Genomic DNA, 23,768 nt, shown 5'->3' with positions numbered 1-23,768 from the left:
GGCCAAGGTGGGTGGATCACGAGGTCAAGAGATCGAGACCATCCTGGTCAACATGGTGAAACCCCGTCTCTACTAAAAATACAAAAAATTAGCTGGGCACAGTGGCGCGTGCCTGTAATCCCAGCTATTTAGGAGGCTGAGGCACGAGAATTGCCTGAACCCAGGAGGCGGAGGTTGCGGTGAGCCAAGATCTTGCCATTGCACTCCAGCCTGGGTAACGAGTGAAACTCTTAAAAAAAAAAAAAAAAAAATCAGTTATGAGCAGTTACTATCCAATACCTACCTTTCTAGCCTTACTGTTTTCCAGCCAAACCTAATATATCGCTTTCTCCACCTCAACTACTTCTCCACTTTTAACTCTGTCTAGAATGTACTTTCCCTCTCCAAACCAAGACCTAGCTCTGTTGTCAATGCCACCATGAAGCTAGAAGTAACCTTTGCCTTCTCCAAACTATTGAGAGGTTCCTTCACCTTTTATGTGGCACTTAATGCTTTCTACTTTGTAATGTCATTATTCATGTATATCTTACTTCCACTAAACACCTGTGGCAGTACTGTCCCATACAAATCTGTGCGAATAAGTAAGCACTTTAAAACATTAGATTATGCTGGCATGGTGGCTCACGCCTGTAATCTCAGCACTTTGGGAGGCCAAGGAAGGAGGAATGCCTGAGCCCAGAGTTCGAGACCAGCCAGAGCAACATAGTGAGACCCGACTCTACAAAACAATAAAATTAATCTGGGCATGGTGACGTGTCTGTAATACCAGTATTTGGGAGGCCGAGGTGGGAGAGTCACTTGAGCTGGGGAAGTGGAGGCTACAGTCAGCTGTGATCACAAGGCTACAGTGGGCTGTGATCACACCCCTATACTCTATCCTGGATAGCAAAGCAAAACCCTGTCTCAAAAACAAAACAAACATAAAACATTACATAAATGAACTTGTATAGCAAATACACAAGTAACCTTCATGGGCTGTTGAGGTCCCCTGAGCTGCATATCCCCTCCATTACCTAGCTCCAAGCTTGCTGGGCCTCTTTTCCCCCATAGTGGGTCAGCTGTCTCTCTTTGCAGGTGTCAGCTTACCTCATTTAAGCAGCTCCGCCTTGCTCTCATTCTGGAGTTGCTTCTTCAGTTAGGTTAGGGCACTAGAAAAACTTGAATTTTGGCCTGGTACAGTGACTCATTCCTGTAATCCCAGTACTTTGGGAGGCCAAAGTGGGCGGATCACCTGAGGTCAGGAGTTCAAGAACAGCCTGACCAACATGGAGAAACCCCATCTCTACAAAAAATACAAAATTAGCCAGGCGTGGTGGTGCATGCCTATAATCCCAGCTACTCGGCAGGCTGAGGCAGGAGAATCACTTGAGCCCAGGAGCCGGAGGTTGCAGTGAGCCAAGATTGTGCCATTGCACTCCAGTTTGGGTTACAAGAGTGAAACTCCATCTCAAAAAAAAAAAAAAAAAAAACTTATTTCAAACAAAAGACTCTGAGGGCTTGAGGGACTTTCCTATGAGGAAATCTTTCATACATAGTCTTTTATCTTTATTTTGGATATTCTGAGACTTTTTATTTCTGGTTTTTGGGTGATTTTAGAGATGTGATTCTCAGAAAAGTGATTGTTGGGTAATATACTTCATCCGTATATAGCAAAATTTCATTCAGCAAATAATTTACTGAGTATTTTATGTCAGGCACTTTGAGAGAGAAAATAGTTCCTGCCCTCAATAAGCTGTTCTGGTAGAAAAAACGTTTGAGTTTGTACTAGGAATATACAACAAGAATCCTACTTATATTCCTATAAGTCCATGTGTGACCTAATACAACAAGAATCAGGTCACACATGGACTTACAGGAATATAAGTAGGGTGCTAATACCTTTTCTTACTCAAACTGAGTTATAGAATTCTAGGTCAATTCATCCCTAGGGATTTTGGCCTAGAAAACAAGGTGGCAGTGTGGGGAGAATTGGAGAGTGGGGAAGATGCAAGGGCTTTCATCATTAGCTCGACCCCCTCAGTCGTGCTCATCTTTAGTCACTAGTGGATTTTCCTGTTTTATAGACCTAATCTGTTCAGTTTCTGAGCCAACCATGACAGAGCAGAACCAGAGATATTATGACATTAGTCATGCTGACAGATCTGGTTTCTTGGGGTTAACCCAGGCATCACTGTGCCTACCTAGTTCCAGCCTTCCCCTACTCCCACTTTGCTGGTCAAATCAGAACAATGGATGTACCAGTACTCCACTCTGCCTGACTTGGAGCCCTGTCAAAAATCTTAGTCACAGATGCAGTGACTCACGCCTGTAACCTCAACACTTTGGGAGGCTGAGGCAGGCCCAGGAGTTTGAGACTAGCCTGGGCAACATGGAAAAACCCGGTATCTACAAAAAATACAAAAATTAGCCAGGCATGGTGATGTGCACCTGTAGTCCCAGCTACCCAAGAGGATGAGGTGGGAGTATCACCTGAGCCTGGCAGGTCAAGCCAACAGTGAACTGTGATCAGGCTGAACTGGAGTACAGCCACTGTACTCCAGCCTGGGTGACAGTGAGACCATGCCTTAAAAAAAAAATCCTAGCCTGCACTTTAGGAGCATGTGGCAGGAGGATTTTGCTTGAACCCTGGAGTTCAAGAGCAGCCTGGGCATATTGAGACCTCATCTCTATTTTAAAAAATCCTAGCCTACTTGAATGGGACCTTGCTTTGTTTTGCTCCCTGACATTTGTTTTCATCTATATCATCTCTACAAGTAGAGGAAATGTTCTGTTTAGTTCTTTTTCTGATGATGAAATGGGAGGGTTCTCTGACCTCACCCCCCTCACAGTACACGCGACAAGGGTGTGGCTCGTCTGTTTGGCTTCTGCAATAGCTGCTAAAACCCCTTACAGGAGAAGGAGCACAGAGACAGGCAGGGGCAGGAGCTGAGGCAAGCTCTTTTAGCTGAGACAAGCTCTGACCCCACAGTGGCATCTAGGGGTGGGTGCCTGCGGCTCCTGAAGCCCCAGTGGGCATGCTGCAGTGTTCTTTTGGCTTTGCTGTCTGTAGATGGAGTGCCACCTTGGTACTTGGGTTCTTGTCTGGCATCCAGGAAGAATCAGGTCACACATGGACTTGAAGGATGGTGTATGTGGGGATTTTATCAGGTGATGGAGTGGCTGTCAGTGGGTTGGTTAGGGAGCTGGAAAGGGTATGGAGCAGGAAGATGATCTTCCCCTGGAGTTTGGCTGTCCTGTGGCCGATCTCCTCTCTGACCATCCCGTGTTGAATGGCTCTTGACATTCAGACTTTCTTCTTCTCTCTTTCTTTGTTGTGCTCCTCTTTTTCTCATTTGCCTATGGAACCTGGTGTTTGGGGTTTATATAAGTATAGGATTGCAAGGCATGGCGGGCCAAAAGGCAACATTTGGGCACAAAAGTAGGAATGCCTGATTATTTAATGCCGCAGGTTTCCAGGTTTGAGGTTGGTGCCTTAGCTGGGGTACTGCCCTCTTCTACCCAGAATTTCCCTGTCTTCTGTCCTTATCACTAGGGTTTTTGTTTTTGCTCAGCCCACACAGAAGTAGGATTTGCTAGGGTTTTATCTAGATTGGGCTACTGAATGTTAAGGATTTCTTAGAAAGTTAACTGGCTTTCTGTAGGTGGCAACTGTGTGGACCTGGCAGACAAGCAGCAAATTACTTTATATGGTAGTAGATAATGTTTGAGTATGGGTGCAGTTTTTGTTATGAATGAAGTATATTATTGAGAAACATGTGGCTATGTCAGTATATAAATTAAATCATTTAAAATGTGCTGGCTTGTTCTCCAAAGACACAAGGAACTTTTTATTAGCCTAAATAAAGCATTATTAGAAAAGTAAATCTAGTGAGAAAAGTCAGCTTTTGATATTCATGTTAGTATAATGGACAGTAATATGAGTGTATTTGCTTAATTATATTTAGTTTTGAAATTCCTAAATATTTGTTCCCACAGATAACAAATACTATACTATACATTTGTTTTGGGTCAGACACAGTTATACATCAGCAGATTGCTTGCCACATCTCCTCCAGCTATACCGACTCATATTGTCACATTTTGGAGCCTTTTAAGGAGACCTGAAGCCTTTTTCCTTGGTTAGAAGGCTTCAGACAGGCAGCTTTGGGTAAAACTCTTATTTACTCAGACTGAGCTCTGTTAAGGCTTTTAGACTGGCCCTCTGACTTTGCTAGAGTTACCTGAGAGTTCTGAATAAGAATGATCTTGATTCATGATTCCCTTCCATCAGAGCAGATAATAGCAAGTTTTATATTCCCCAAATGAACTGAATTTTAAAAATACTCCTAGATTCAAAAAAGTTGTAAAGGTTTTGAGATAGCTGTATTATATAGGTTTTCCTGGGAGATGTAGTTTGAACTTCATGTTTGACTGTGTGGCAGAGATCTGACATAAACCAGGTTAAGGTAAAAGTGGAATTCACTGGCTCATGAAACAAGTCCTAGGGTGATGCTAACTTTAGTCATGCCTGGATCCCAGAGTCTTGATACCTTCTGGACACTATTTTTGGTATCTCTTTCTTCTATGTTGGCTTCATTCTCAAACAGGCAGTGGTCACTCTCAGTGCTAGATTTATATCTCCCTCATAGTTTATAATCTGGGTGAAAATAGACTCTTTCTTGATAGTACCAGCAAAAGTCCGCAGGCAGACTCTGTTGGCAGAACTTGGGTCACATACCCATGTCTGAAACAATCACTGTAATCAAGGAGAGTGGGTACCAACTTGGCTGGGTCTCCCTGGATCCTGTGTCTCCTGGCGAACTCAGGGGTTTGTGGCAGTTCCATCTGTGCTACATGGACTTACGGACTACGAATGGGTGGGAAGTGATTTCCTTCAAAGACGTAGACAGACCCCCCCTCCCCCAAAAGTGGAGATAGTATTTGAATGTTGATTTGTGGAGAGAAATGGTAAAAAGTTTCACACCATTACAGTTACTTAGTGCTGTGTAACAAATCTCCTGAAAACGTCACTTCACAGTAGCCCACACCTGTAGTGCCAGCACTTTTGGAAGGCTGAGGCAGAAGGATCCCTTGAGGCCAGGAGTTCGAGACCAGCCTAGCCAACATAGGGAGACTATGTCTCTACAAAAATAAGAAAAAAAACTGCATGTAGTAGTCCGCATCTGTGGTCCCAGCTAACAAGAGGTTGAGGTGGGATGACTGCTTGAGCCCAGGAGTTCAGGGCTGTAGTGAGCTATATCTGTGCCACTGCACTCCAGCCTGGATGATAGAGCTAGACCTGTTGCTATTTCAAGAGAGAGAGGCCAGACGCGGTGGCTCATGCCTATAATTCCAGCAGTTTAGGAGGCCAAGGAGGGAGGATCACCTGGAATCGGGAGTTCAAGACCAGCCTGACCAACATGAAGAAGCCCCGTCTCTACTAAAAATACAAAATTAGCCAGGTGTGGTGGCACATGCCTGTAATCTAAGCTACTTGAGAGGCTGAGGCAGGAGAATTGCTTGAACCCAGGAGGCAGAGGTTGTGGTGAGCCGAAATTGTGCCATTTTACTCCAGCCTGGGCAACAAGAGTGAAACTCAGTCTCAATAAATAAATAAGTAAATGAATAAATAAAATAAAATGAGAGAGACAGACATGTGGCATCTTAGAATCCAATAAAGGAATAGAGATTGCTTGTTTACCTAATGGTTATGGGACAGGGGTAGGGGATTGAGAGTGCAACATATGTGATATAAATATACAAAGATAGTTCTTACTAACAGATAGTAGCTTCTGTTAATCCATATGGTTACATGTTAGTTTATTATTATTTATTTTATTTTATTTTATTTTATTTTATTTTGAGACAGAGTTTTTCGCTCTTGTTACCCAGGCTGGAGTGCAATGGCACGATCTCGGCTCACTGCAACCTCTGCCTCCTGGGTTCAGGCAATTCTCCTGCCTCAGCCTCCTGAGTAGCTGGGATTACAGGCATGCGCCACCATGCCCAGCTAATTTTATGTACTTTTAGTAGAGACGGGGTTTCACCATGTTGACCAGGATGGTCTCGATCTCTTGACCTCGTGATCCACCCACCTTGGCCTCCCAAAGTGCTGGGATTACAGGCTTGAGCCACCGCGTCCGGCCTTAGTTTATTCTTTAGTATTACCAGGTGTGTGTAGCAGATACTGTGGAGCTGTGACCAGATCCCCTTGATCCTTTTTACCAGTTCTGTGCACCTATCCTGAAGCTACTGTGTGCTTAACAGCTTGCATCTGTGACTCTTGGGTGACCGGCATCACTTTGTGCATGGGCCCAGAGAACCAGAAGTGCCTGGCAGTTTACATTGCTCTGAGGAGGCTCTTAGTCATTGACTGAGTGATGGCAGGGCTATGAAAGACCAGTACCTTTGCCTTGAGGTGGCTCAAACTCAAAGGCATTGTTTATACTACAGAGCTCTCCTGCTAGATCATGCTAAGGCTGGAAATTTGCCCCAAAGCACACGTTTACTTAGCTGCTGCTTCCTCCTCCTCCTCCCATTTTCTCCTGGGAACAACTTCTTGATAAATCACTTGCACTTGAATCTTTCTCCTATGGTTTGCTTCTGGAGAACCCTAATTAAGACAGTATGAATCTAAGCCTCCTTTGTATTCAGTCTTTGGAATCATTTTTGAGCTTCATATTAATAGTAATACACTGCTATTTCCAACAAATTATTGGGATATTGACTTTTAGGTTTGGGGATGGCCCAAACACATATCAAAAATGATGCTAGTGTGTCAGCTGCATTTGGCTTAACTCATGGCCCCATTTTTACCATGAGTTATGCTTCTGTTACTAGATATTAAATAGCTTATCTTAAAATGTAGTCAGTGTAATTGAAACTGCCTTTGCAAAATCATAACAGAAAATTATGACAGTGAAAGATATCAGACCTAACTGATCCCATCTTGCTTCTAACCTCTAAACTGTTGTCGTTCATTTCTGTCTGTAGGCCAAACTAGCCTTAGGAAGGAATTTATAGTGTAAAGCTAGCCTGTTCTTGAAAAACAAATGAAAAGGCCACAAGCCACTAAGTTAGCTGAGAGGGGCTAGAATTCTAAATATTACCAGCCATCATTACATAGGTCATAAGAATTGGAATTTCCCCAGTTACTCTTGAAGATAACATCACTGTTGTGCAGCTCAGATCGGCCTTTTGAGATGTCTTTTCAGGCTTTTGCATTTCTGACCACAGGATGGGCTCACCTGGACCTGCCAGCCAGTTCTGTATCCCCCACCCAGGAACTGACTTGGCATAAGAGGACAGCTTCGACTCCCTAGATTTTATCCCCAAGCCAACTGATCAGCACTCCCGATTCACTGGTCCCCTACTCACCAAATTATCCTTAAAAACTCTGTTCCCTGGCCAGGCATGGTGGCTGACACCTGTAATCCCAGCACTTTGGGAGGCTGAGGTGGGAGGATCATGAGGTCAAGAGATCAAGAGATCAAGACCATCCTGGCCAACATGGTGAAACCCTGTCTCTACTAAAAATACAAAAATTAGCCAGGCGTGGTAGCACGTGCCTGTGGTTCCAGCTACTCAGGAGGCTAAGGTGGAAGAATTGCTTGAACCCAGGAGGCAGACATTGCAGTGAGCTGAGATTGCGCCACTGTACTCCAGCCTGGCGACAGAGCAAGACTCTGTCTCAAAAAAAAAAAAAACAAACTCTGATCCCTGAGTTTTCGGGAAGACTAATTTGAGTAGTAATACAACTCTGGCCCTCCCACACAGCCAGCTCTGCGTGAATTACTCTTTCTCTATTGCAGTTCTCCTGTCTTGATAAATCGGCTCTGTCTAGAGAGGGGCAAGGTGAACCTATTGAGCAGTTACACGATCACAGCAATAGATTGCCCTTCACTGCATGAATCATTCTTCCTGATCTGTTCAGAAAGATTTGGTATTTACTGTGTTAATAATTGCATTACCTGGTTTGTGATACAATGACTGTTTATGTCATTATTGCATCAAAGGAAGCTTTCTGTCTCAAAATGATTTAAATAATAAAAGAATTATTTTTTCCATAACATTTGATAAATACTTCTTACAAAACTACTTAGTGCTGCAGCCTTTTAGGGGGTGATAATGACAGTTTTTTCTTTTTTCTTTTTTTTTTTTTTTTCCTTCTTTCCTGTGTGTTCAAGGCATGAACCAGGCATAGGCATAGATCAAAAGCCAAGCTGGGATGAACAAGAGGTTGCTTTATCCCTGGCCGATATGAGAGGGGCACCACCAACCAGATGCCACTCTATCCAGGTCAGGGACAATGATAGTTTTTTCTAATTGTGTTTTTTCTAATTTTTCTAATAGTCTATTCAGGCTTTCTTTATAAATTTATTATCTTACCAAAAGTATATGTAAAATTGTGCATTTTTTTTTTTTGAGACAGTCTCACTCTGTCACCCAGGCTGGAGTGCCAGTAGTAGCACTATCTTGGCTCAATGCAACTTCCATCTCCCAGGTTCAAGTGATTCTTGTGCCTCAGCCTCCGGAGTAGCTGGGATTACAGGCATGCACCACCACACACAGCTAATTTTTGTATTTTTAGTAGAGACAGGGTTTCGCCATGTTGGTCAGGTTGTTCTCAAACTCCTGGCCTCAAGTGATCCACCCACCTTGGCCTCCCAGAATGCTGGGATCATAGACATGAGCCACCATGCCTAGCCAGTGAACATCATATAATGAACCAGTAGTTCCACAAGATTTGTTAAGGCAAACACCAGGCCTTACATTCCCTGCTTTCCATGTTTTTATTTTTATTTATTTTATTTTTTTTCTGGAGTCAGGGTCTCACTCTGTCACCCATGCTGGAGTGCAGTGATGTGATCTCAGCTCACTGCAACCTCCACCCCTGCAGGCTTAAACAATCCTCCCACCTCAGTATCCCAAGTAGATGGGGCTACAGGTGTGTACCACCATCCCTGGCTTTTTTTTTTTTTTTTTGTATTTTTGGTAGAGACTCACCATGTTGCCAGGTTCCTGCTTTCCATTTTCTCTTCCCCAAGACTACCGTTTTCAACTCTTAGCTAATTCTTTTGGTCATTACATGTATATATTAAATAATACACTTGGAGCTAATTCTTAATTTCAGTTTAGGCATTATCGACATCTCCTTGATTAAAAGTAAGACTGTTTGTTCTTTATGAATTTGTTAATTTCTCTTTGTTATTCTGCCAGTTTTGCTGTATGAATTTTAATGCATATTACTCATTTTTCTGTCTTCCAAATATAATTTTTGTTAGATAAGCAGTTCATATAGTCCAGTGACCCACCACATAAGCCCCTCAGACTTTTTCAAGGGATCTGTGAGGTCAGAACTTTTTATAATGATACAAAGACTTATTTGCTTTTTTTGAAGCAGCTTCATTGTCTGGGGTAAATACCTGGGGTTTGTTGGCTTGGGCCAAGAAAATTTATGACATGGGCACACACGAGGAGTTTAGGAGAGGAGGTTTAATAAGCAAAAGAAAGAGAAACAAAGGAAAACAGCTCTCTCTCTAGTGAGAGAGAGAGAGGCTTCCAAAAGGAAAAGACCAGCCCGTGGCAGTTTGACAGATTATATAGGCAGGCTTGAGGAGGTGTGGTGTCTGATTTACATGGGGCCCACAGATTAGTTTGATCAGGTGTGATGTTTAGCACACAGGGAAGGCTGCCACTCCACCCTAATCTTATTATGCAAATGGGCTTTCCCCTTGGCCTGCCCTATTGTCTACTCTTTACTGTACATGTTGCTGAAAAAGAGAAGGGAAGATGGAGCTGCCATTTTGAACATGATTGGCACAATTGCCGGCATTTATGTCTGCAGCAGGATTTTACAACCCCCAAATCGTTTTTCTTTCTAACAAAGTGTTACTGCACTCTAGCCTGGGCAACAGGGTAAAACCCTGTCTCAAAAAAAAAAAAAAAAAAACAAAAAAACACCACATATTAAAGACTATATATTTTATTACCAGTACCATTTTCTTTCTAACAAAATAAAAATGATTTGGAGGCTGGGCATGGTGCCTCACGCCTGTAATCCCAGCACTTTGGGAGGCTGAGGCGGGAGGATCACCTGAGGTGAGGAGTTGGAGACCAGCCGGGCTAACTTGGAAAAACCCCGCCTCTACTAAAAATACAAAATTAGCCAGGCATGGTGGTGGGTGCCTGTAATCCCAGCTACTCAGGAGGCTGAGGCAGGAAAATCACTTGAATCCAGAGGTTGCAGTGAGCTGAGATTGTGCCATTGCACTCCTGGGCAACAAGAGTGAAACTGTCTCAAAAAAAAAAAAAAATTATTTGGGGCTGGTTTTCATTAAAAGGAAAACCTTACTGAGGACTTCTGTACCTTTACGCTGCCTAATTTCTCTTTAATTCCTACATCTTTTACGTTATTTATTTATTTATTTATTTTGAGAGTCTCATGCTGTTCGCTCAGTCTGGAGTACAATGGTGCAATCTTGGCTCAGTTCAACCTCCACCTCCCAGGTTCAAGTATTCTCATGCCTCGCCTCCTGAGTAGCTGAGAGTACAGTCATGTGCCACCATGCCTGACTAATTTCTGCATTTTTAGTAGAGGCAGGGTTTCACCATGTTGGCCAAGCTGGTCTCAAACTCCTGGTCTCAAGTGATCTGCCCACCTTGGCCTCTGAAAGTGCTGGTATTATGGGCATGAGCCACCATGCTGGGCCCTTTTTTAATTCATTCTTTCATGAAATGTATGGTGGAGTTTTCCAGAGGCCATGTAATGTGTGATGCCTGAATGCAGACACAAATTTGAAAATCTAGTTGTTGTCTGTTAATTCCAAAATGTAAAACAATGTCCCTCTTATGTTTTTGGAAAATACAGTTATTTATTTTTTAAATAACCTTTTTATAGAGATGGATCTCACTATGTTGCCAAGGCTGGTCTCAAACTCTGGGCTCAAGTGATCCTCCCGCCTATGCGTTCCTTCATAGGTGTGAGCCACTGTGCCCAGCCCAGTTATTTTTTATTAAAATGTTACATTAACATGTAATTGTTTATTATTATGTTTAAATAAATAGACAAATCATTTTAAATTTTGTTTTAATAAATTCACCCTACTTAGCACAGTCCATGGCAGAGTAGTCAGGACTTAATAAATTGCTAGTTGAAGATGTTACCGTGTAACATCAACTCATCTGTTTTTCTGTGGTTTTGGTTCCTGGCAGATCACCTCTTAGTAAAACTATGCATTTCCGAAATCACCTGGATATTACATGTATGTAGAGGGGCCCTATTTCTCTGAGGGATGCTATGGTGGACATCTTTTATTTGCAGCTCCACAGAATCTTTTGAACACCCTTTCCCTCCTTCACATTTGGATAACCTGCAAATTGTGAGTCCCACTTTCCCAAGGTAGAATCATAGTTACGGTGCAGACATTATCCTCTGTATTCCCCGAAGATGGTCTGCTAACAAGGCATAACGGGAAGTTCTGAGCATCCTGAAAGGATGCTTTGAGAGGAGCCTGGAGAACCTGAGTTGGTCTCAAGGACTATAATGGGGGATCTAGTACAGAGCTCAGGATCTCTAGGCTGATGAGAAGTTAAAACATTGTATGTAATGTTTGCCCATCTTCCTGTATTAGTTAAACCTCTGTGGTTGTTGGGGTTGTGTTTAGCTACTTCAGTAGCTCTTTTCAAAGGTCCCTAGCTCTTGGAAAATTTCCTCGAAATGGTGTTTCTGGGACTATAATTTTAAAAAATTTGTTTATTGATTTTGGAGATGAGGTCTTGCCATGTTGCCCCGTCTCTACTAAAAATACAGAAATTAGCTGGGCGTGGTGGTGCATGCCTGTAATCCCAGCTACTTGGGAGGCTGAGGCAGGAGAATCACTTGAATCTGGTAGGTGGAGGCTGCAATGAGCCAAGATCACGCTTCTGCACTCCAGCATGGCGACAGAGTGAAATTCCATCTCAAAAAAAAAGGGGGGGGGGGGAGCATGTCTTTTTAAATCAGTCTGCCTGGTTGTTGAAATACTGTTTAATTGGGAAGTCAGTCTTTTATGACCACCCTCATCTATTAAGTCAGGAAAATAATTCCCACCTGCCATATTGTTTTGAAGATTAGAAATAATGTAAAAGGACTGTCAGGCTCTTAGGCAGTAGTTACTGTTATTTTATTATACCTATAATCCCAGGCTGGCAGGAGGATTGCTTGAAGCCAGGAGTTCAAGGCTGCAGTGAGCTATGATCATGCTACTGCACTCTACTCTGGGCAACAGGGTAAAACCCTGTCTCAAAAAACACACACACACACACACATATTAAAATATATATATTTTATTACCAGTACCATTACCTCTGTTACTATCACCAGTGAGACTTACTACAATGCTGGGTGATATGGTTTGGCTCTTTCCCAACCGAAATCTCATCTCAAATTGTAATCCCCACTTGTGGAAGGAAGGCGGTGATTGGATCAGTGGGGTGGTTTCCCCCATGATGTTCTCATAATGGTTCTCACAAGATCTGATGGTTTTATAAGTGTTTGACAGTTTCTCCTTCACACACTCATACTCTTCTGTCTACTGCGCCATGGGAAGAAGGTCCTTGGTTCCCCTTTACCTTCCACAATGATTGCAAGTTTCCTGAGGCCATCTCAGCCATGCAGAACTGAGTCAATTAAAAAACCTCTTTCCTTTATAAATTACCCAGTCTTGGGTATATTTCTTTATAGCAGTGTGAAAACAGACTAATATGCTGGGTCTGTTTCCCACAGTAGGAGAGAAAGCAGTAACACGGAGTGTCTGGTGTTCCTTGTTTTTGCTGTTGGGCCCAAGCTTCCATGGTCACTTAGTTCTTAGAGCAACTCTAAGGCTTGTACAACTTTCCACCACAATTCTGTTTAGTTTATTTTATTCCTTTAACCAGAATGTTTCTTCCCTGTTACTGCTACAAAATAATCACCCCTCTGGAAATTGGCACTTATTCATATATGAGTGTACTTTCTAAGGCAGGGCTATAAACTTAGGAGCAGTAATTGCATTTCATTTAATGTCTCCAAAGCCTTGAGTTCTGTGGGGCCTGGGTGAGTTGGGTGGGGACCTGGGATATGTGTGCTGCTGCCTGCCATTGCTGGCAAGTGCGATGTGGCGGTAGCTGCATCTTTGGAGATCTGATCTCTCATACGTGATAGCAAAGAGCAGACACCTCAGTGGGAAAGTGTGTATTTTAGTGATCTATTTTGTTGTTGGAAATTCATCAAAGGTGAACAAACATTGGAGGCAGAAGAATATGGCCGACATGTAGCTTCTGCTTTGAGGCATTTTGCTTTTCCAATAGTTAACTTTCAAGGTATACCAGAATAGCATAATAAATAGTCTCAGTTGCCACAGTAGACCCTTGGGTTTTGTGGACTTAGACTTTGCCATTTCAGTTATTTTCTAGGATCCTGGCCTGTAAGGCTGGGGCATCAGAGCAAGTGGTTGGGCCTGGGGAGCCACTTGGCACTCATGCTGCCTTCTTATGAAATGCCATAATGGTATTTGTGAATTTTGGAGATTTGCAAAGACCTCAGGTGTATCCCTTTAGAATGTCATGGATCTACCATGTTTTTTAAAATTTGATTTGTGTATTTGTATACATTTTTATGTATTTATTTGAGACAAAGACTTGCTTTGTCACCCAGGTTGGAGTACAGTGATGTGATCTCAGCTCTCTGCAACTGCCGCCTCCTAGGCTGAAGCAGTCCTCCCGTTTAGCCTCCCAAATAGACTGGAACTACATGGCGGGCACTTGCCACCATGCCTGGCTACTTTTTGTATTTTTAGTTGAGATGGGGTTTTGCCCTGCTGCCTAGGCTGGTCTCGAACTCCTGAGCTCAAGCAGTTCGCCCATTTCAGCCTCCCAAAGGGTTAGGATTACAGGCGTGAGCCACTACACCCAGCCTACATTTATATTTTTAAAACCATGTAGTTCCATAAGGCTTATAGGTAAAAAGAAACAAAACAGCAGTCCCCTGTCCCATCCTTTTCCCCATCAATAACCCACTCCCAGAGGCAACCACTTTCAGTTACTTCAGCTATTTCTTCTACTGTTGACTTATGTATTTCTTTTTTTTTTGTTTTAAGACAGGGTCTCACTCTGTCTCCCAGGTTAGAGTGCCGTGGCGTGATCTCTGTTCATGGCAGCCGCTGACTCCGGGCTCAGGTGATCCTCCCACCTCAGCCTCCCAGTAGCTGGGACTACAGGCATGCGCCACCATGCCCGGCTAATTGTTTTTGTATTTTTAGTAAGAGATGGGGTTTCACCATGTTGTCCAGGCTGGTCTCAAACTCCTGGGCTTAAGGGACCCACCAACCTTGGCCTCCCAAAGTGCTGGGATTACAGGCATGAGTCACCATGTTTGGCCAACTTCTGTATTTCTAAATAACATGCTTATATTACTATTTTTTTTTTATATTACTATTTTTTGAGAGAAACTATTTCAGGCTGTATTTCTAGACTAATAAGGAAAGTGAGGATTTAACTTTATTATACCATTTCTCCTATGTCCCCTCCCCCCATGCAAAGTTGCTTTCTCTCCTCATCCCAGTATCTCACATTTGGTTTAGTGTACATATTTTATGACTGTGTAAATATTGCCTACAAATGAACTACATATTGTATCCTACAAGTAAACAGTCTTTTTTTTTTCCTGGAGTTAATCATTGCTCCATTTTAAATTTTCTCGTTTTTGTTTTGTTTTGGTTTTTGTTTTTTTGAGACAGAATCTTGCTCTTGTTGCCCAGGATGGAGTGCAATGGCAGGATCTCAGCTCACTGCAACCTCTGCCTCCCACATTCAAGTGATTCTCCTGCCTCAGTCTCATGAGTAGCTGAGATTACAGGCACCCACCACTATGTCTGGCTAATTTTTGTATTTTTTGTACAAATCGTTTTGTACAACAACACCATGTTGGCCAGGCCCGTCTTGAATTCCTGACCTCATGATCTTCCCGCCTCGGCCTCCCAAAGTATTGGGATTACAGGCGTGAGCCACCACACCCGGCTTTTTTTTTTTTTTTTTTGAGACAGAGTCAGGCTCTGTCGCCCAGGATGGAGTACGGTGGCGTGATCTCAGCTCACTGCAACCTCTGCATCCCGGGTTTAAACCATTCTCCTGCCTTAGCCTCCTGAGTAGCTGGGATTACAGGCGAGCACGACCACACTCAGCTAACTTGTGTATTTTTAGTAGAGATGGGGTTTCACCATATTGGTCAGGCTGGTCTCAAACGCCTGACCTTGTGATCTGCCTGCCTCACCTCCCAAAGTGCTGGGATTACAGGCATGAACCTCTGCTCCTGGTCCTTCTTGTTTTTTTAATGACCTATCTTTGCATTTTGATAGAACTGGTAGATTCTAAACCCATTCCTTTTTTCCACCCTCCTTGGAGACCCGCTCCTTGAAGTCCTTCCTGCTCCAGTCTGACTGCTTTTGCTCTCCAGGCCTGCCTAATTGTTATCTTGGGCTTCATCATCATTCTTGGGATTCCCTTTGCCTGTCTTCTCTGGTGGGTCTCTGTTTCCTACCATCTTAGTCGCCTCTTGAGAAAGGATAAACCTTTGGTTCTTTTTTTATTTTATTTTTTGAGACAGAGTTTCGCTCTTGTTACCCAGGCTGGAGTGCAGTGGCGCGATCTCGGCTCACCACATCCTCCCGCCTCCTGGGTTCAGGCAATTCTCCTGCCTCAGCCTCCTCAGTAGCTGGGATTACAGGCACGTGCCACCGTGCCCAGTTAATTTTTTGTAATTTTAGTAGAGACGGGGTTTCACCATGTTGACAAGGATGGTTTCGATCTCTTGACCTCATGATCTACCCGCCTCAGCCTCCCAAAGTGCTGAGGTTACAGGCTTGAGCCATCGTGCCCAGCAAACCTTTGGTTCTTATCTGAAGATGCCTTAGCTTACTGTCATAATTGATGAATATTTTGGTTGGGTGTGGAATTCTAAGTTGGAAATTACTATCTTGAATAATTTTGAAGGAACTGTCATCTTCTAGCTTTCAGTGCTGCTGTGGCAAAGATGAATGCCAATTTTATTCGGGATATCAGCCTAGTGTGGGAATTTGTATCTTCATTCATACTGTTGAGTGCTTGTTGGGCCTTGCTAGTTTTAATAAGCAGATTTCTTCGGTTCTCAGAATTTTTAAAAATACCATGTCTTATATCATTTTCCCCCTCTATTCTGCCTTTTCTCTTTCTGTAGTCAGATGTTGGACCTGATTAATTCCTTCCCTTTTTCTTATTCATTCACGTATTTTTATTTTATTATTTGAGACAGGATCCTGCTCTGTTGCTTACACTGGAGTATTGTGGCACAGTCAGAGTTCACGGAAGCCTCGACTTCCCAGGGTCAAGTGATCCTTCCACCTCAGCCTCCCAAGTAGCTGGGACCACAGATGCATGCCACCATGCTTGGCTTTTTTGAGACAGGTCTCATTCTGTCACCCAGGTTGGAGTGCTGCAGCGATGTGATCTCTGTTGACTGTAACTTCCACCTCCCAGGCTCAAGTGATTCTCCCCTCCTTCCCCTTCAGCCTCCTGAGTAGCTGGGACCGCAGGCACACACCATCACGCCTGGCTAATTTTTTCTATTTTTGGTAGACAGGGTTTCACCTTGTTGCCCAGGCTGGTCTCAAACTCCTGAAGCTCAGGTGATCCACCCCCCTCAGCCTCCAAAAGTGCTAGGATTACAAGCATGAGCCACTGGCATCTGGCTTAGGGTTTGTTTTATTTTTTATTGGATAGATTTTCAGCCAGGGTTCCTGTCTTAGCCACACCTTCAATCCATTTTCCCTGGCAAGGGCAACCAGTTCCTTGGCTTCAGGAAAGGGATTTCTATGTCAGGTTGTTTTATCCACTGCCAGTTTAGGATTTTAGCTTTTGGGGTGTGCTCAGTCACTTAGCACTCAATTACCTGCTCCCCAGCTTTCAGAATGCTATTGAAGGCTGCCTCATTTTCTTTTTTCTTGTGGGTTTATACCTTTAAAACAACAACTAAACCAAAAAACTTTAGTGTCTGTTTTTTTGAGACGGAGTTTTGCTCTTGTTACCCAGGCTGGAGTGCAATGGTGGGATCTCGGCTCACTGCAACCTCCGCCTCCTGGGTTCAGGCAATTCTCCTGCCTCAGCCTCCTGAGTAGCTGGGATTACAGGCATGCACCACCATGCCCAGCTAATTTTTTGTATTTTTAGTAGAGACAGGGTTTCACCATGTTGACCACGATGGTCTCGATCTCTTGACCTCTTGATCCACCTGCCTTGGCCTCCCAAAGTGCTGGGATTACAGGCGTGAGCCACCACACCTGGCCCTAGTGTTTTTTTTTTTTTTGAGATGAAGTCTTGCTCTGTCGCCCAGGCTGGAGTGCAGGGGCGCAGTCTTGGCTCACTGCAATCTCTGCCTCCTGAGTTCAAGCAATTCTTCTGCCTCAGCCTCCCGAGTAGCTGGGATTATAGGCATTTGCCACCATGCCTGGCTAATTTTTTGTATATTTAGTAGAGACTCGGTTTTACCATGTTGGTCAGGCTGGTCTCAAACTCCTGACCTCAGGTAATCTGCCCACCTTGGGATCCCAAAGTACTGGGATTAACAGGCGTGAGCCACCATGCCCGGCTTAGTGTCTTTTTAGTGCGGTTTCAGGAATAAGCAGGGGCAAATGTGTTTGCAATCTGCTACCATCTATAACTGGAAATCTTCCACACTAATACTGACTTGCTCTTCTTGCTTGTTTAAGGTTACTAAGACTTTGGAATTTCTTGGCATTCATTCCTCATCCTGAGGGAATGTGGAACTCTAACAAACTTCTGTGGGATAGATATGCCATCACTCACACACTGGTCTTTACTAACTTAGACCCTCAGTGGTATATGTGGCTCATACGAATAGTAAAGGGGAGGGGACCCTGTCAGTAGCAGAGCCCACATGTGTGCATGTCTGCTGGGCTGATGGCTGAATTGGCATTTGCTCCTTATATGACACGCTCTCAGTGTATGTGCCCATCATCAGAGATATCACAGGTTTCAAAGGTCCACGCTTGGCCATCCTTTCCACTCTTTTCATCACACCCTTTATGTTCTGACTTTGACTGAAGCTTTTCTAGGTCTTAACGTTTTCTTTGTTTTCCTGTAGGATCATGGATTTTCCTGGTCACTTTGAACAAATCTTCCAGCAGCTGAACTACCAGAGACTTCATGGCCAGCTCTGTGATTGTGTCATTGTAGTGGGGAATAGACACTTTAAAGCCCACCGCTCCGTGCTAGCAGCATGCAGCACACATTTCCGAGCACTGTTCTCAGTGGCAGAAGGAGATCAGACCATGAACATGATCCAGCTGGATAGCGAGGTGGTGACAGCAGAGGCCTTTGCTGCACTGATTGACATGATGTATACCTCCACCCTCATGCTAGGGGAGAGCAATGTTATGGATGTCTTATTGGCAGCCTCTCACCTGCATTTGAACTCTGTTGTTAAGGCATGTAAACATTACCTAACAACAAGGACGCTGCCCATGTCTCCCCCCAGTGAGCGTGTTCAGGAGCAGAGCGCCCGCATGCAGCGCTCCTTTATGTTACAGCAGCTGGGACTAAGCATCGTGAGTTCAGCCCTCAATTCCAGCCAGACTGGTGAGGAGCAGCCAGCCCCCATGAGCTCTTCCATGCGCAGTAACCTGGATCAGCGCACGCCCTTCCCCATGAGACGTCTTCATAAGCGCAAGCAGTCTGCAGAGGAGCGGGCCAGGCAGCGCCTGCGACCCTCCATGGAAGAGTCTGCCATTTCAGATGTTACACCAGAGAATGGGCCTCCGGGGGTTCATTCTCGGGAGGAGTTCTTTTCACCAGATTCTCTCAAAATTGTGGATAATCCTAAAGCCGATGGAATGACTGATAACCAGGAAGACAGTGCTATCATATTTGATCAGTCTTTTGGCACTCAAGAAGATGCCCAGGTGCCCAGCCAGTCTGACAACAGTGCTGGCAACATGGCACAGTTGTCTATGGCCTCTCGTGCAACTCAGGTTGAGACTAGTTTTGATCAGGAAGCTGCAACTGAGAAAAGTAGTTTTCAGTGTGAAAATCCTGAGGTTGGCCTCAGTGAGAAGGAGCACATGAGAGTGGTAGTTAAATCTGAGCCCCTGAGCTCGCCTGAGCCTCAGGATGAAGTGAGTGATGTGACCTCACAAGCAGAAGGCAGTGAGTCTGTGGAAGTGGAAGGAGTTGTGGTCAGTGCTGAGAAGATAGACCTCAGCCCTGAAAGCAGTGATCGGAGTTTTTCAGATCCCCAGTCTAGCACAGACAGGGTAGGTGATATCCACATTTTGGAAGTCACAAATAACCTAGAGCATAAGTCCACTTTTAGTATTTCAAACTTTCTTAACAAGAGCAGAGGAAATAACTTTACTGCAAATCAGAACAATGATGATAATATCCCAAATACCACTAGTGACTGCAGGCTGGAGAGCGAGGCCCCCTATTTGTTGAGTCCAGAGGCTGGGCCTGCAGGTGGCCCCTCCTCTGCCCCTGGCTCCCATGTAGAGAACCCATTTAGTGAACCTACAGACTCCCACTTCGTCAGGCCTATGCAGGAGGTGATGGGCCTGCCGTGTGTGCAGACTTCAGGCTACCAAGGAGAACAGTTTGGGATGGACTTTTCCAGGTCTAGTTTGGGCCTCCACTCCTCATTCTCCAGGGTAATGATAGGTTCCCCAAGGGGAGCAGCCAGTAACTTTCCATACTACCGCCGCATAGCTCCCAAAATGCCAGTTGTAACTTCCGTCAGGAGCTCACAGATCCCAGAAAACTCTCCCAGTTCCCAGCTAATGATGAATGGAGCTACATCCTCATTTGAAAATGGCCATCCTTCCCAGTCTGGCCCTCCACAGTTGACCAGGGCATCTGCTGATGTCCTGTCAAAGTGTAAGAAGGCCTTATCAGAGCACAATGTTTTGGTTGTAGAGGGAGCTCGCAAGTATGCCTGCAAAATCTGCTGCAAAACTTTTCTGACTTTGACAGATTGCAAGAAGCACATCCGTGTTCACACAGGTGAAAAGCCCTATGCCTGCCTGAAGTGTGGCAAGAGGTTTAGTCAGTCCAGCCACCTGTATAAGCACTCAAAGACTACCTGCCTGCGCTGGCAGAGCAGCAATCTTCCCAGCACTTTGCTCTAGCTGTTTGTCCTCCCAAGACAATGCTGAGGCCAGTTGTCGGACTGAATTTCTTTTGGTAAGCAATTAATGCCTTTGGGTTCGAGGCTTTCAGCTGCCCAGTGGCTCCTAAACAGTTCAGCAACTAATAACTGGAGAACTAATGTGTAGTATTTGTGCTGCCGCATTTCTGAGTGAAGTGCACATCTTGGGAAAGGGATGCAATCCCTGAAACCAGGTTCTTCCTTAGGGTTGAGTAATGCAGTCAGAAAATAGTTTGTAATTGATGGTAAAAGTGGCACATTTAGAAATTTAAAAATCGAAGTGAAAAAAAGTTTTTTTAGCAATTTTTGTAAAACTATGTAGCATTTAAATTTCCTATACCTTCTGATGGGAATATTATATCCCTGTACAGTGATGCAAAATGCACTTATGTGTAACCAGTGGTGATTTGGTGCCTGTCTAAAAGGAAGGCCTTTGAGGACACGCCTATCTGCCACAAATGCTTTAAAGTGTATCATGAGCTAGTCCTAGGCCTCAGAAAGTACTGTATTTTTTATTTTTACCTGATTTGCAGTCACAGACACTGCAGCTTGGTGCTGACACTGGGTCCAGAGTGAGCATTCTCTTGGACTATTAGGTGTATATACTTTTAAATACATCACTGTTGGACAAATGTTTTAACAGTTTTTTTTTCTGGTTTAAAAACAAAATTGTAAATGGAGTATGTACTTGTAGAGAGTGACAAGGTATTGTTTCTGTATGTGCTGTTTTAGCAGTATTTTAACCAACTTGTATTACTGAAGTTACAGTTCCACGTTAGGAAGTCAGAAAACAGCTTGTGTTTTTGTCTTTGTTCTGATGATGTGGAGTCATGTTTTGTGGGGTCTTTCACGGCACATTTACCTGTTGCTCCATCCAAATGTTGAGGGCCATTCTAGGCTCACAGATCCTACCCAAGGACAAGCCTGTTCTCCACTTCTTCACACTCCTCTCCCCATTAGCATCTCTCCCAGGTTTAGGTTACCGTTTTCGATGACAAATTAACCAAAAATGTCCCCATGGGTTTTATTACTGTTACGTACTAAACTTAACAGTAGGGACCCTAAATTTTATTTGTTGCTCCCCCAATCTGATACCAAATGTTTAAAATTGTTGAAATCCAAACATGGATTTCATAGTTCATGCATGAATATTTTCCAGGCTAGAGAGTTAGGCAGCCCATAGCATAGAAGGAATCAAGTAGCATCTGAGACTGTTGGAGGCCAGGGCATCTCTGGGCCCTACAGGCTCACATTACTGTCCTCTGACACTCACACCGAGGCATCTGTGTGAGGGCAAGTGTGCATCCAGGGGAACAGCACAGGTTAATGCATCTCTCTAGCACTCATGAAATCAGTTTAATTCATACATGAACATGAGTTCATTTTGTTTTCTATAGCTTAGAGATACCAAACCATCATGCATAATTCAGATAAATTCAGTTTGTGTTCAGAAAGGTATGTATAGCTGGAAGCAAAAATTGCGTGTTTTCTCTCCTGTTAATCTAGAGTGTGCAGTTACACATCTGTGGATAATTTCATGTTCCGGGGGGCTTGGCATCTCCTATGGACTGATTCCCAGGAAAACAAGCCCAGAGGAAAACCTGTGATTCCTTTCAAGTAGATGTGGGAAAGAGCCTATTGGAGGATATGGGGGGTCACCTGTAAAATTGTGTCATGTGTGGCTCCTTGTTAGCAGTTATGTCTGACATGGGATTAGAAGGTTCCACATCTACCCTCTACATGATGTAGGGACCAGTGTCTTGTGATATTAACCTTGGGACACAGGTGGTTAGCCTGGAGAAAAGAAGAGAGGCCCTCCCTAGACCCAGGGAGAGGAGCCAGTGACACAGGCAGAGCGGTGCAGGCCTCCTTCCTTCCATTTGGAGTGCCAGGAGCCTGCCCACTCAACTCTGCTGAAGCTAAGTGGACTTTGCTTTGGGGGCTTATCTCTGATACGTGTTGGAGCTCTGCCTCTCCACTGCTAGATGGAACCTGGAATTTCTCATCTACCTCTTAGTCGGTCAGTTTCTATGTGTGAGAAGCAAGCTTGTGGACCAGTGTCCTTGTACATGCTGTAGCACCTAAAAAATTCTTCCAGGGTTCCCTGGGAAACCAGTCCCAGGGTTCCTATGATGTGTAGTCTCTACCTGGATTATAACTGGTATTGGGTACCTGAATTTTGATTGGTTAGCCTTAATTATAGTCTGGCATGATCATGTAGAATCTTTTCTGGTGATCAGATCATAAAGCTCTATCAAGGCATCCGTGTCAGTGGTGCTATGCTGGTTACAACTTGAGATTTTGAAATAAAAAATTTGTCATATTCATGCCTCTAAATATGTGTTCTTTTTCTTTGTTTAGGTTAAGGTTGAAACAAAAGAGGGTAATACCTCTTTGCTAACCTAGAAAATAATGCTGTCCTCTATTAGCAGGCTGGGTGTGGTGGCTCACACCTGTAATCCCAGCACTTTGGGAGGTTGAGGTGGGCAGATCGCCTGAGGTCAGGAGTTTGAGACCAGCCTGGCCAGCATGATGAAACCCGTCTCTACTAAATATAGAAAAATTAGCTGGGTGTGATGGCATGCGTATGTAATCCCAACTACTTGGGAGGCTGAGGCAGGAGAATTGCTTGAACCTGGGAGGCAGAGGCAGAGGCTGCAGTGAGCTGAGATCGCGCCATTGCACTCCAGCCTGGGCTACAAGAGCGAGACTTCATCTCAAAAACAAAAAATAAAGTTATTGATTGTTCCTCGCAAATCATTCCCTTCTGCCATCCCCCGCTTTCCTTTTTTGTCTTTGAGCTATGGACATGCATGAGATTTTGGTTATCAGCCTACCCAGTTGCTCTTGGAATGTCTGCGTAATCTTGTGCTACTCCCTCAACCTGCCTCCCAAGTTGGAAACTCCCATCTACCAGTTTGGCTTGGCAATGGGGAAGAGCTGGAAGCTGATTCTTTGAGCACAGAGCTGGGCTTTGTCAATGGTAGTGCTGTGGCCTGACCTTGGAGAGGAGTAGGTAAGGTGGTGATTTTAAAAAAAACATCCAGCCAGGCACGGTGGCTCACACCTGTGATGTCAGTACTTTGGGAGGCCATGGTGGGTAGATCACAAGGTCAAGAGTTTGAGACCATCCTGGCCAACATGGTGAAACCCTGTCTCTACTAAAAATACAAAAATTATCTGGGCGTGGTGGCACATGCCTATAGTCCCAGCTACGAGGGAGGCTGAGGCAGGAGCACTGCATCAACCCAGGAGGCAGAGGTTGCAGTGAGCTGAGATCAAACCACTGCACTCCAGCATGGCGACAGAGCAAAATTGAACCAAAAAAATCTACCTGGGGCAGGGAGGGGCTGGAGAAGGACAAGATGGGGAAAGGGAACAATGTGCGTAGGTACTGAAATTAGTTTTGAAAGAAACCCACTTACCTCTTAATTGTTCTTGACCAAAGTAAAAGTATTAGGTCCTTACCTAGTTCTCATTTCTTCCAGTTCTCTCCTTTTCTGGAAGTGCTCTTTAATTTTCCGGATGGTCTAGATATCAGATTCAAGTGCCATGGTCACAACTGGGTTCTTCTGGTGAG

At 44.2% G+C, this 23,768-nt stretch overlaps 1 protein-coding gene and 1 non-coding gene across 5 annotated transcripts in view; one reads left to right on the top strand and one right to left on the bottom strand.

Annotated features, from left to right (window-relative positions):
• Positions 1-22,525, top strand: part of ZBTB5 (zinc finger and BTB domain containing 5) — a 50,795-nt gene extending 28,270 nt beyond the window's left edge. For all 4 annotated transcript variants that reach the window (XM_035252269.3, XM_035252273.3, XM_002743096.5 and 1 more), the window contains exon 2: positions 18,134-22,525. In XM_035252269.3, coding sequence (XP_035108160.1) covers positions 18,138-20,168 — 2,031 coding nt within the window. In that variant the 5' untranslated portion in view covers positions 18,134-18,137 and the 3' untranslated portion in view covers positions 20,169-22,525. The remainder of the gene's footprint in view (positions 1-18,133) is intronic.
• Positions 8,153-8,287, bottom strand: LOC118148426 (small nucleolar RNA SNORA48). The gene has a single exon (XR_004735230.1). It is a non-coding gene; the product is annotated as a small nucleolar RNA SNORA48 (small nucleolar RNA).
• Positions 22,526-23,768: the final 1,243 nt, after the last annotated feature.

Source organism: Callithrix jacchus, chromosome 1 (assembly GCF_049354715.1).
Source record: "Callithrix jacchus isolate 240 chromosome 1, calJac240_pri, whole genome shotgun sequence".
In the NCBI taxonomy this organism is placed as follows: Eukaryota; Metazoa; Chordata; class Mammalia; order Primates; family Cebidae; genus Callithrix; species Callithrix jacchus.
The sequence above is the reverse complement of the archived record's forward strand: the minus strand, read 5'-3'. Positions and strand labels throughout refer to the sequence as shown.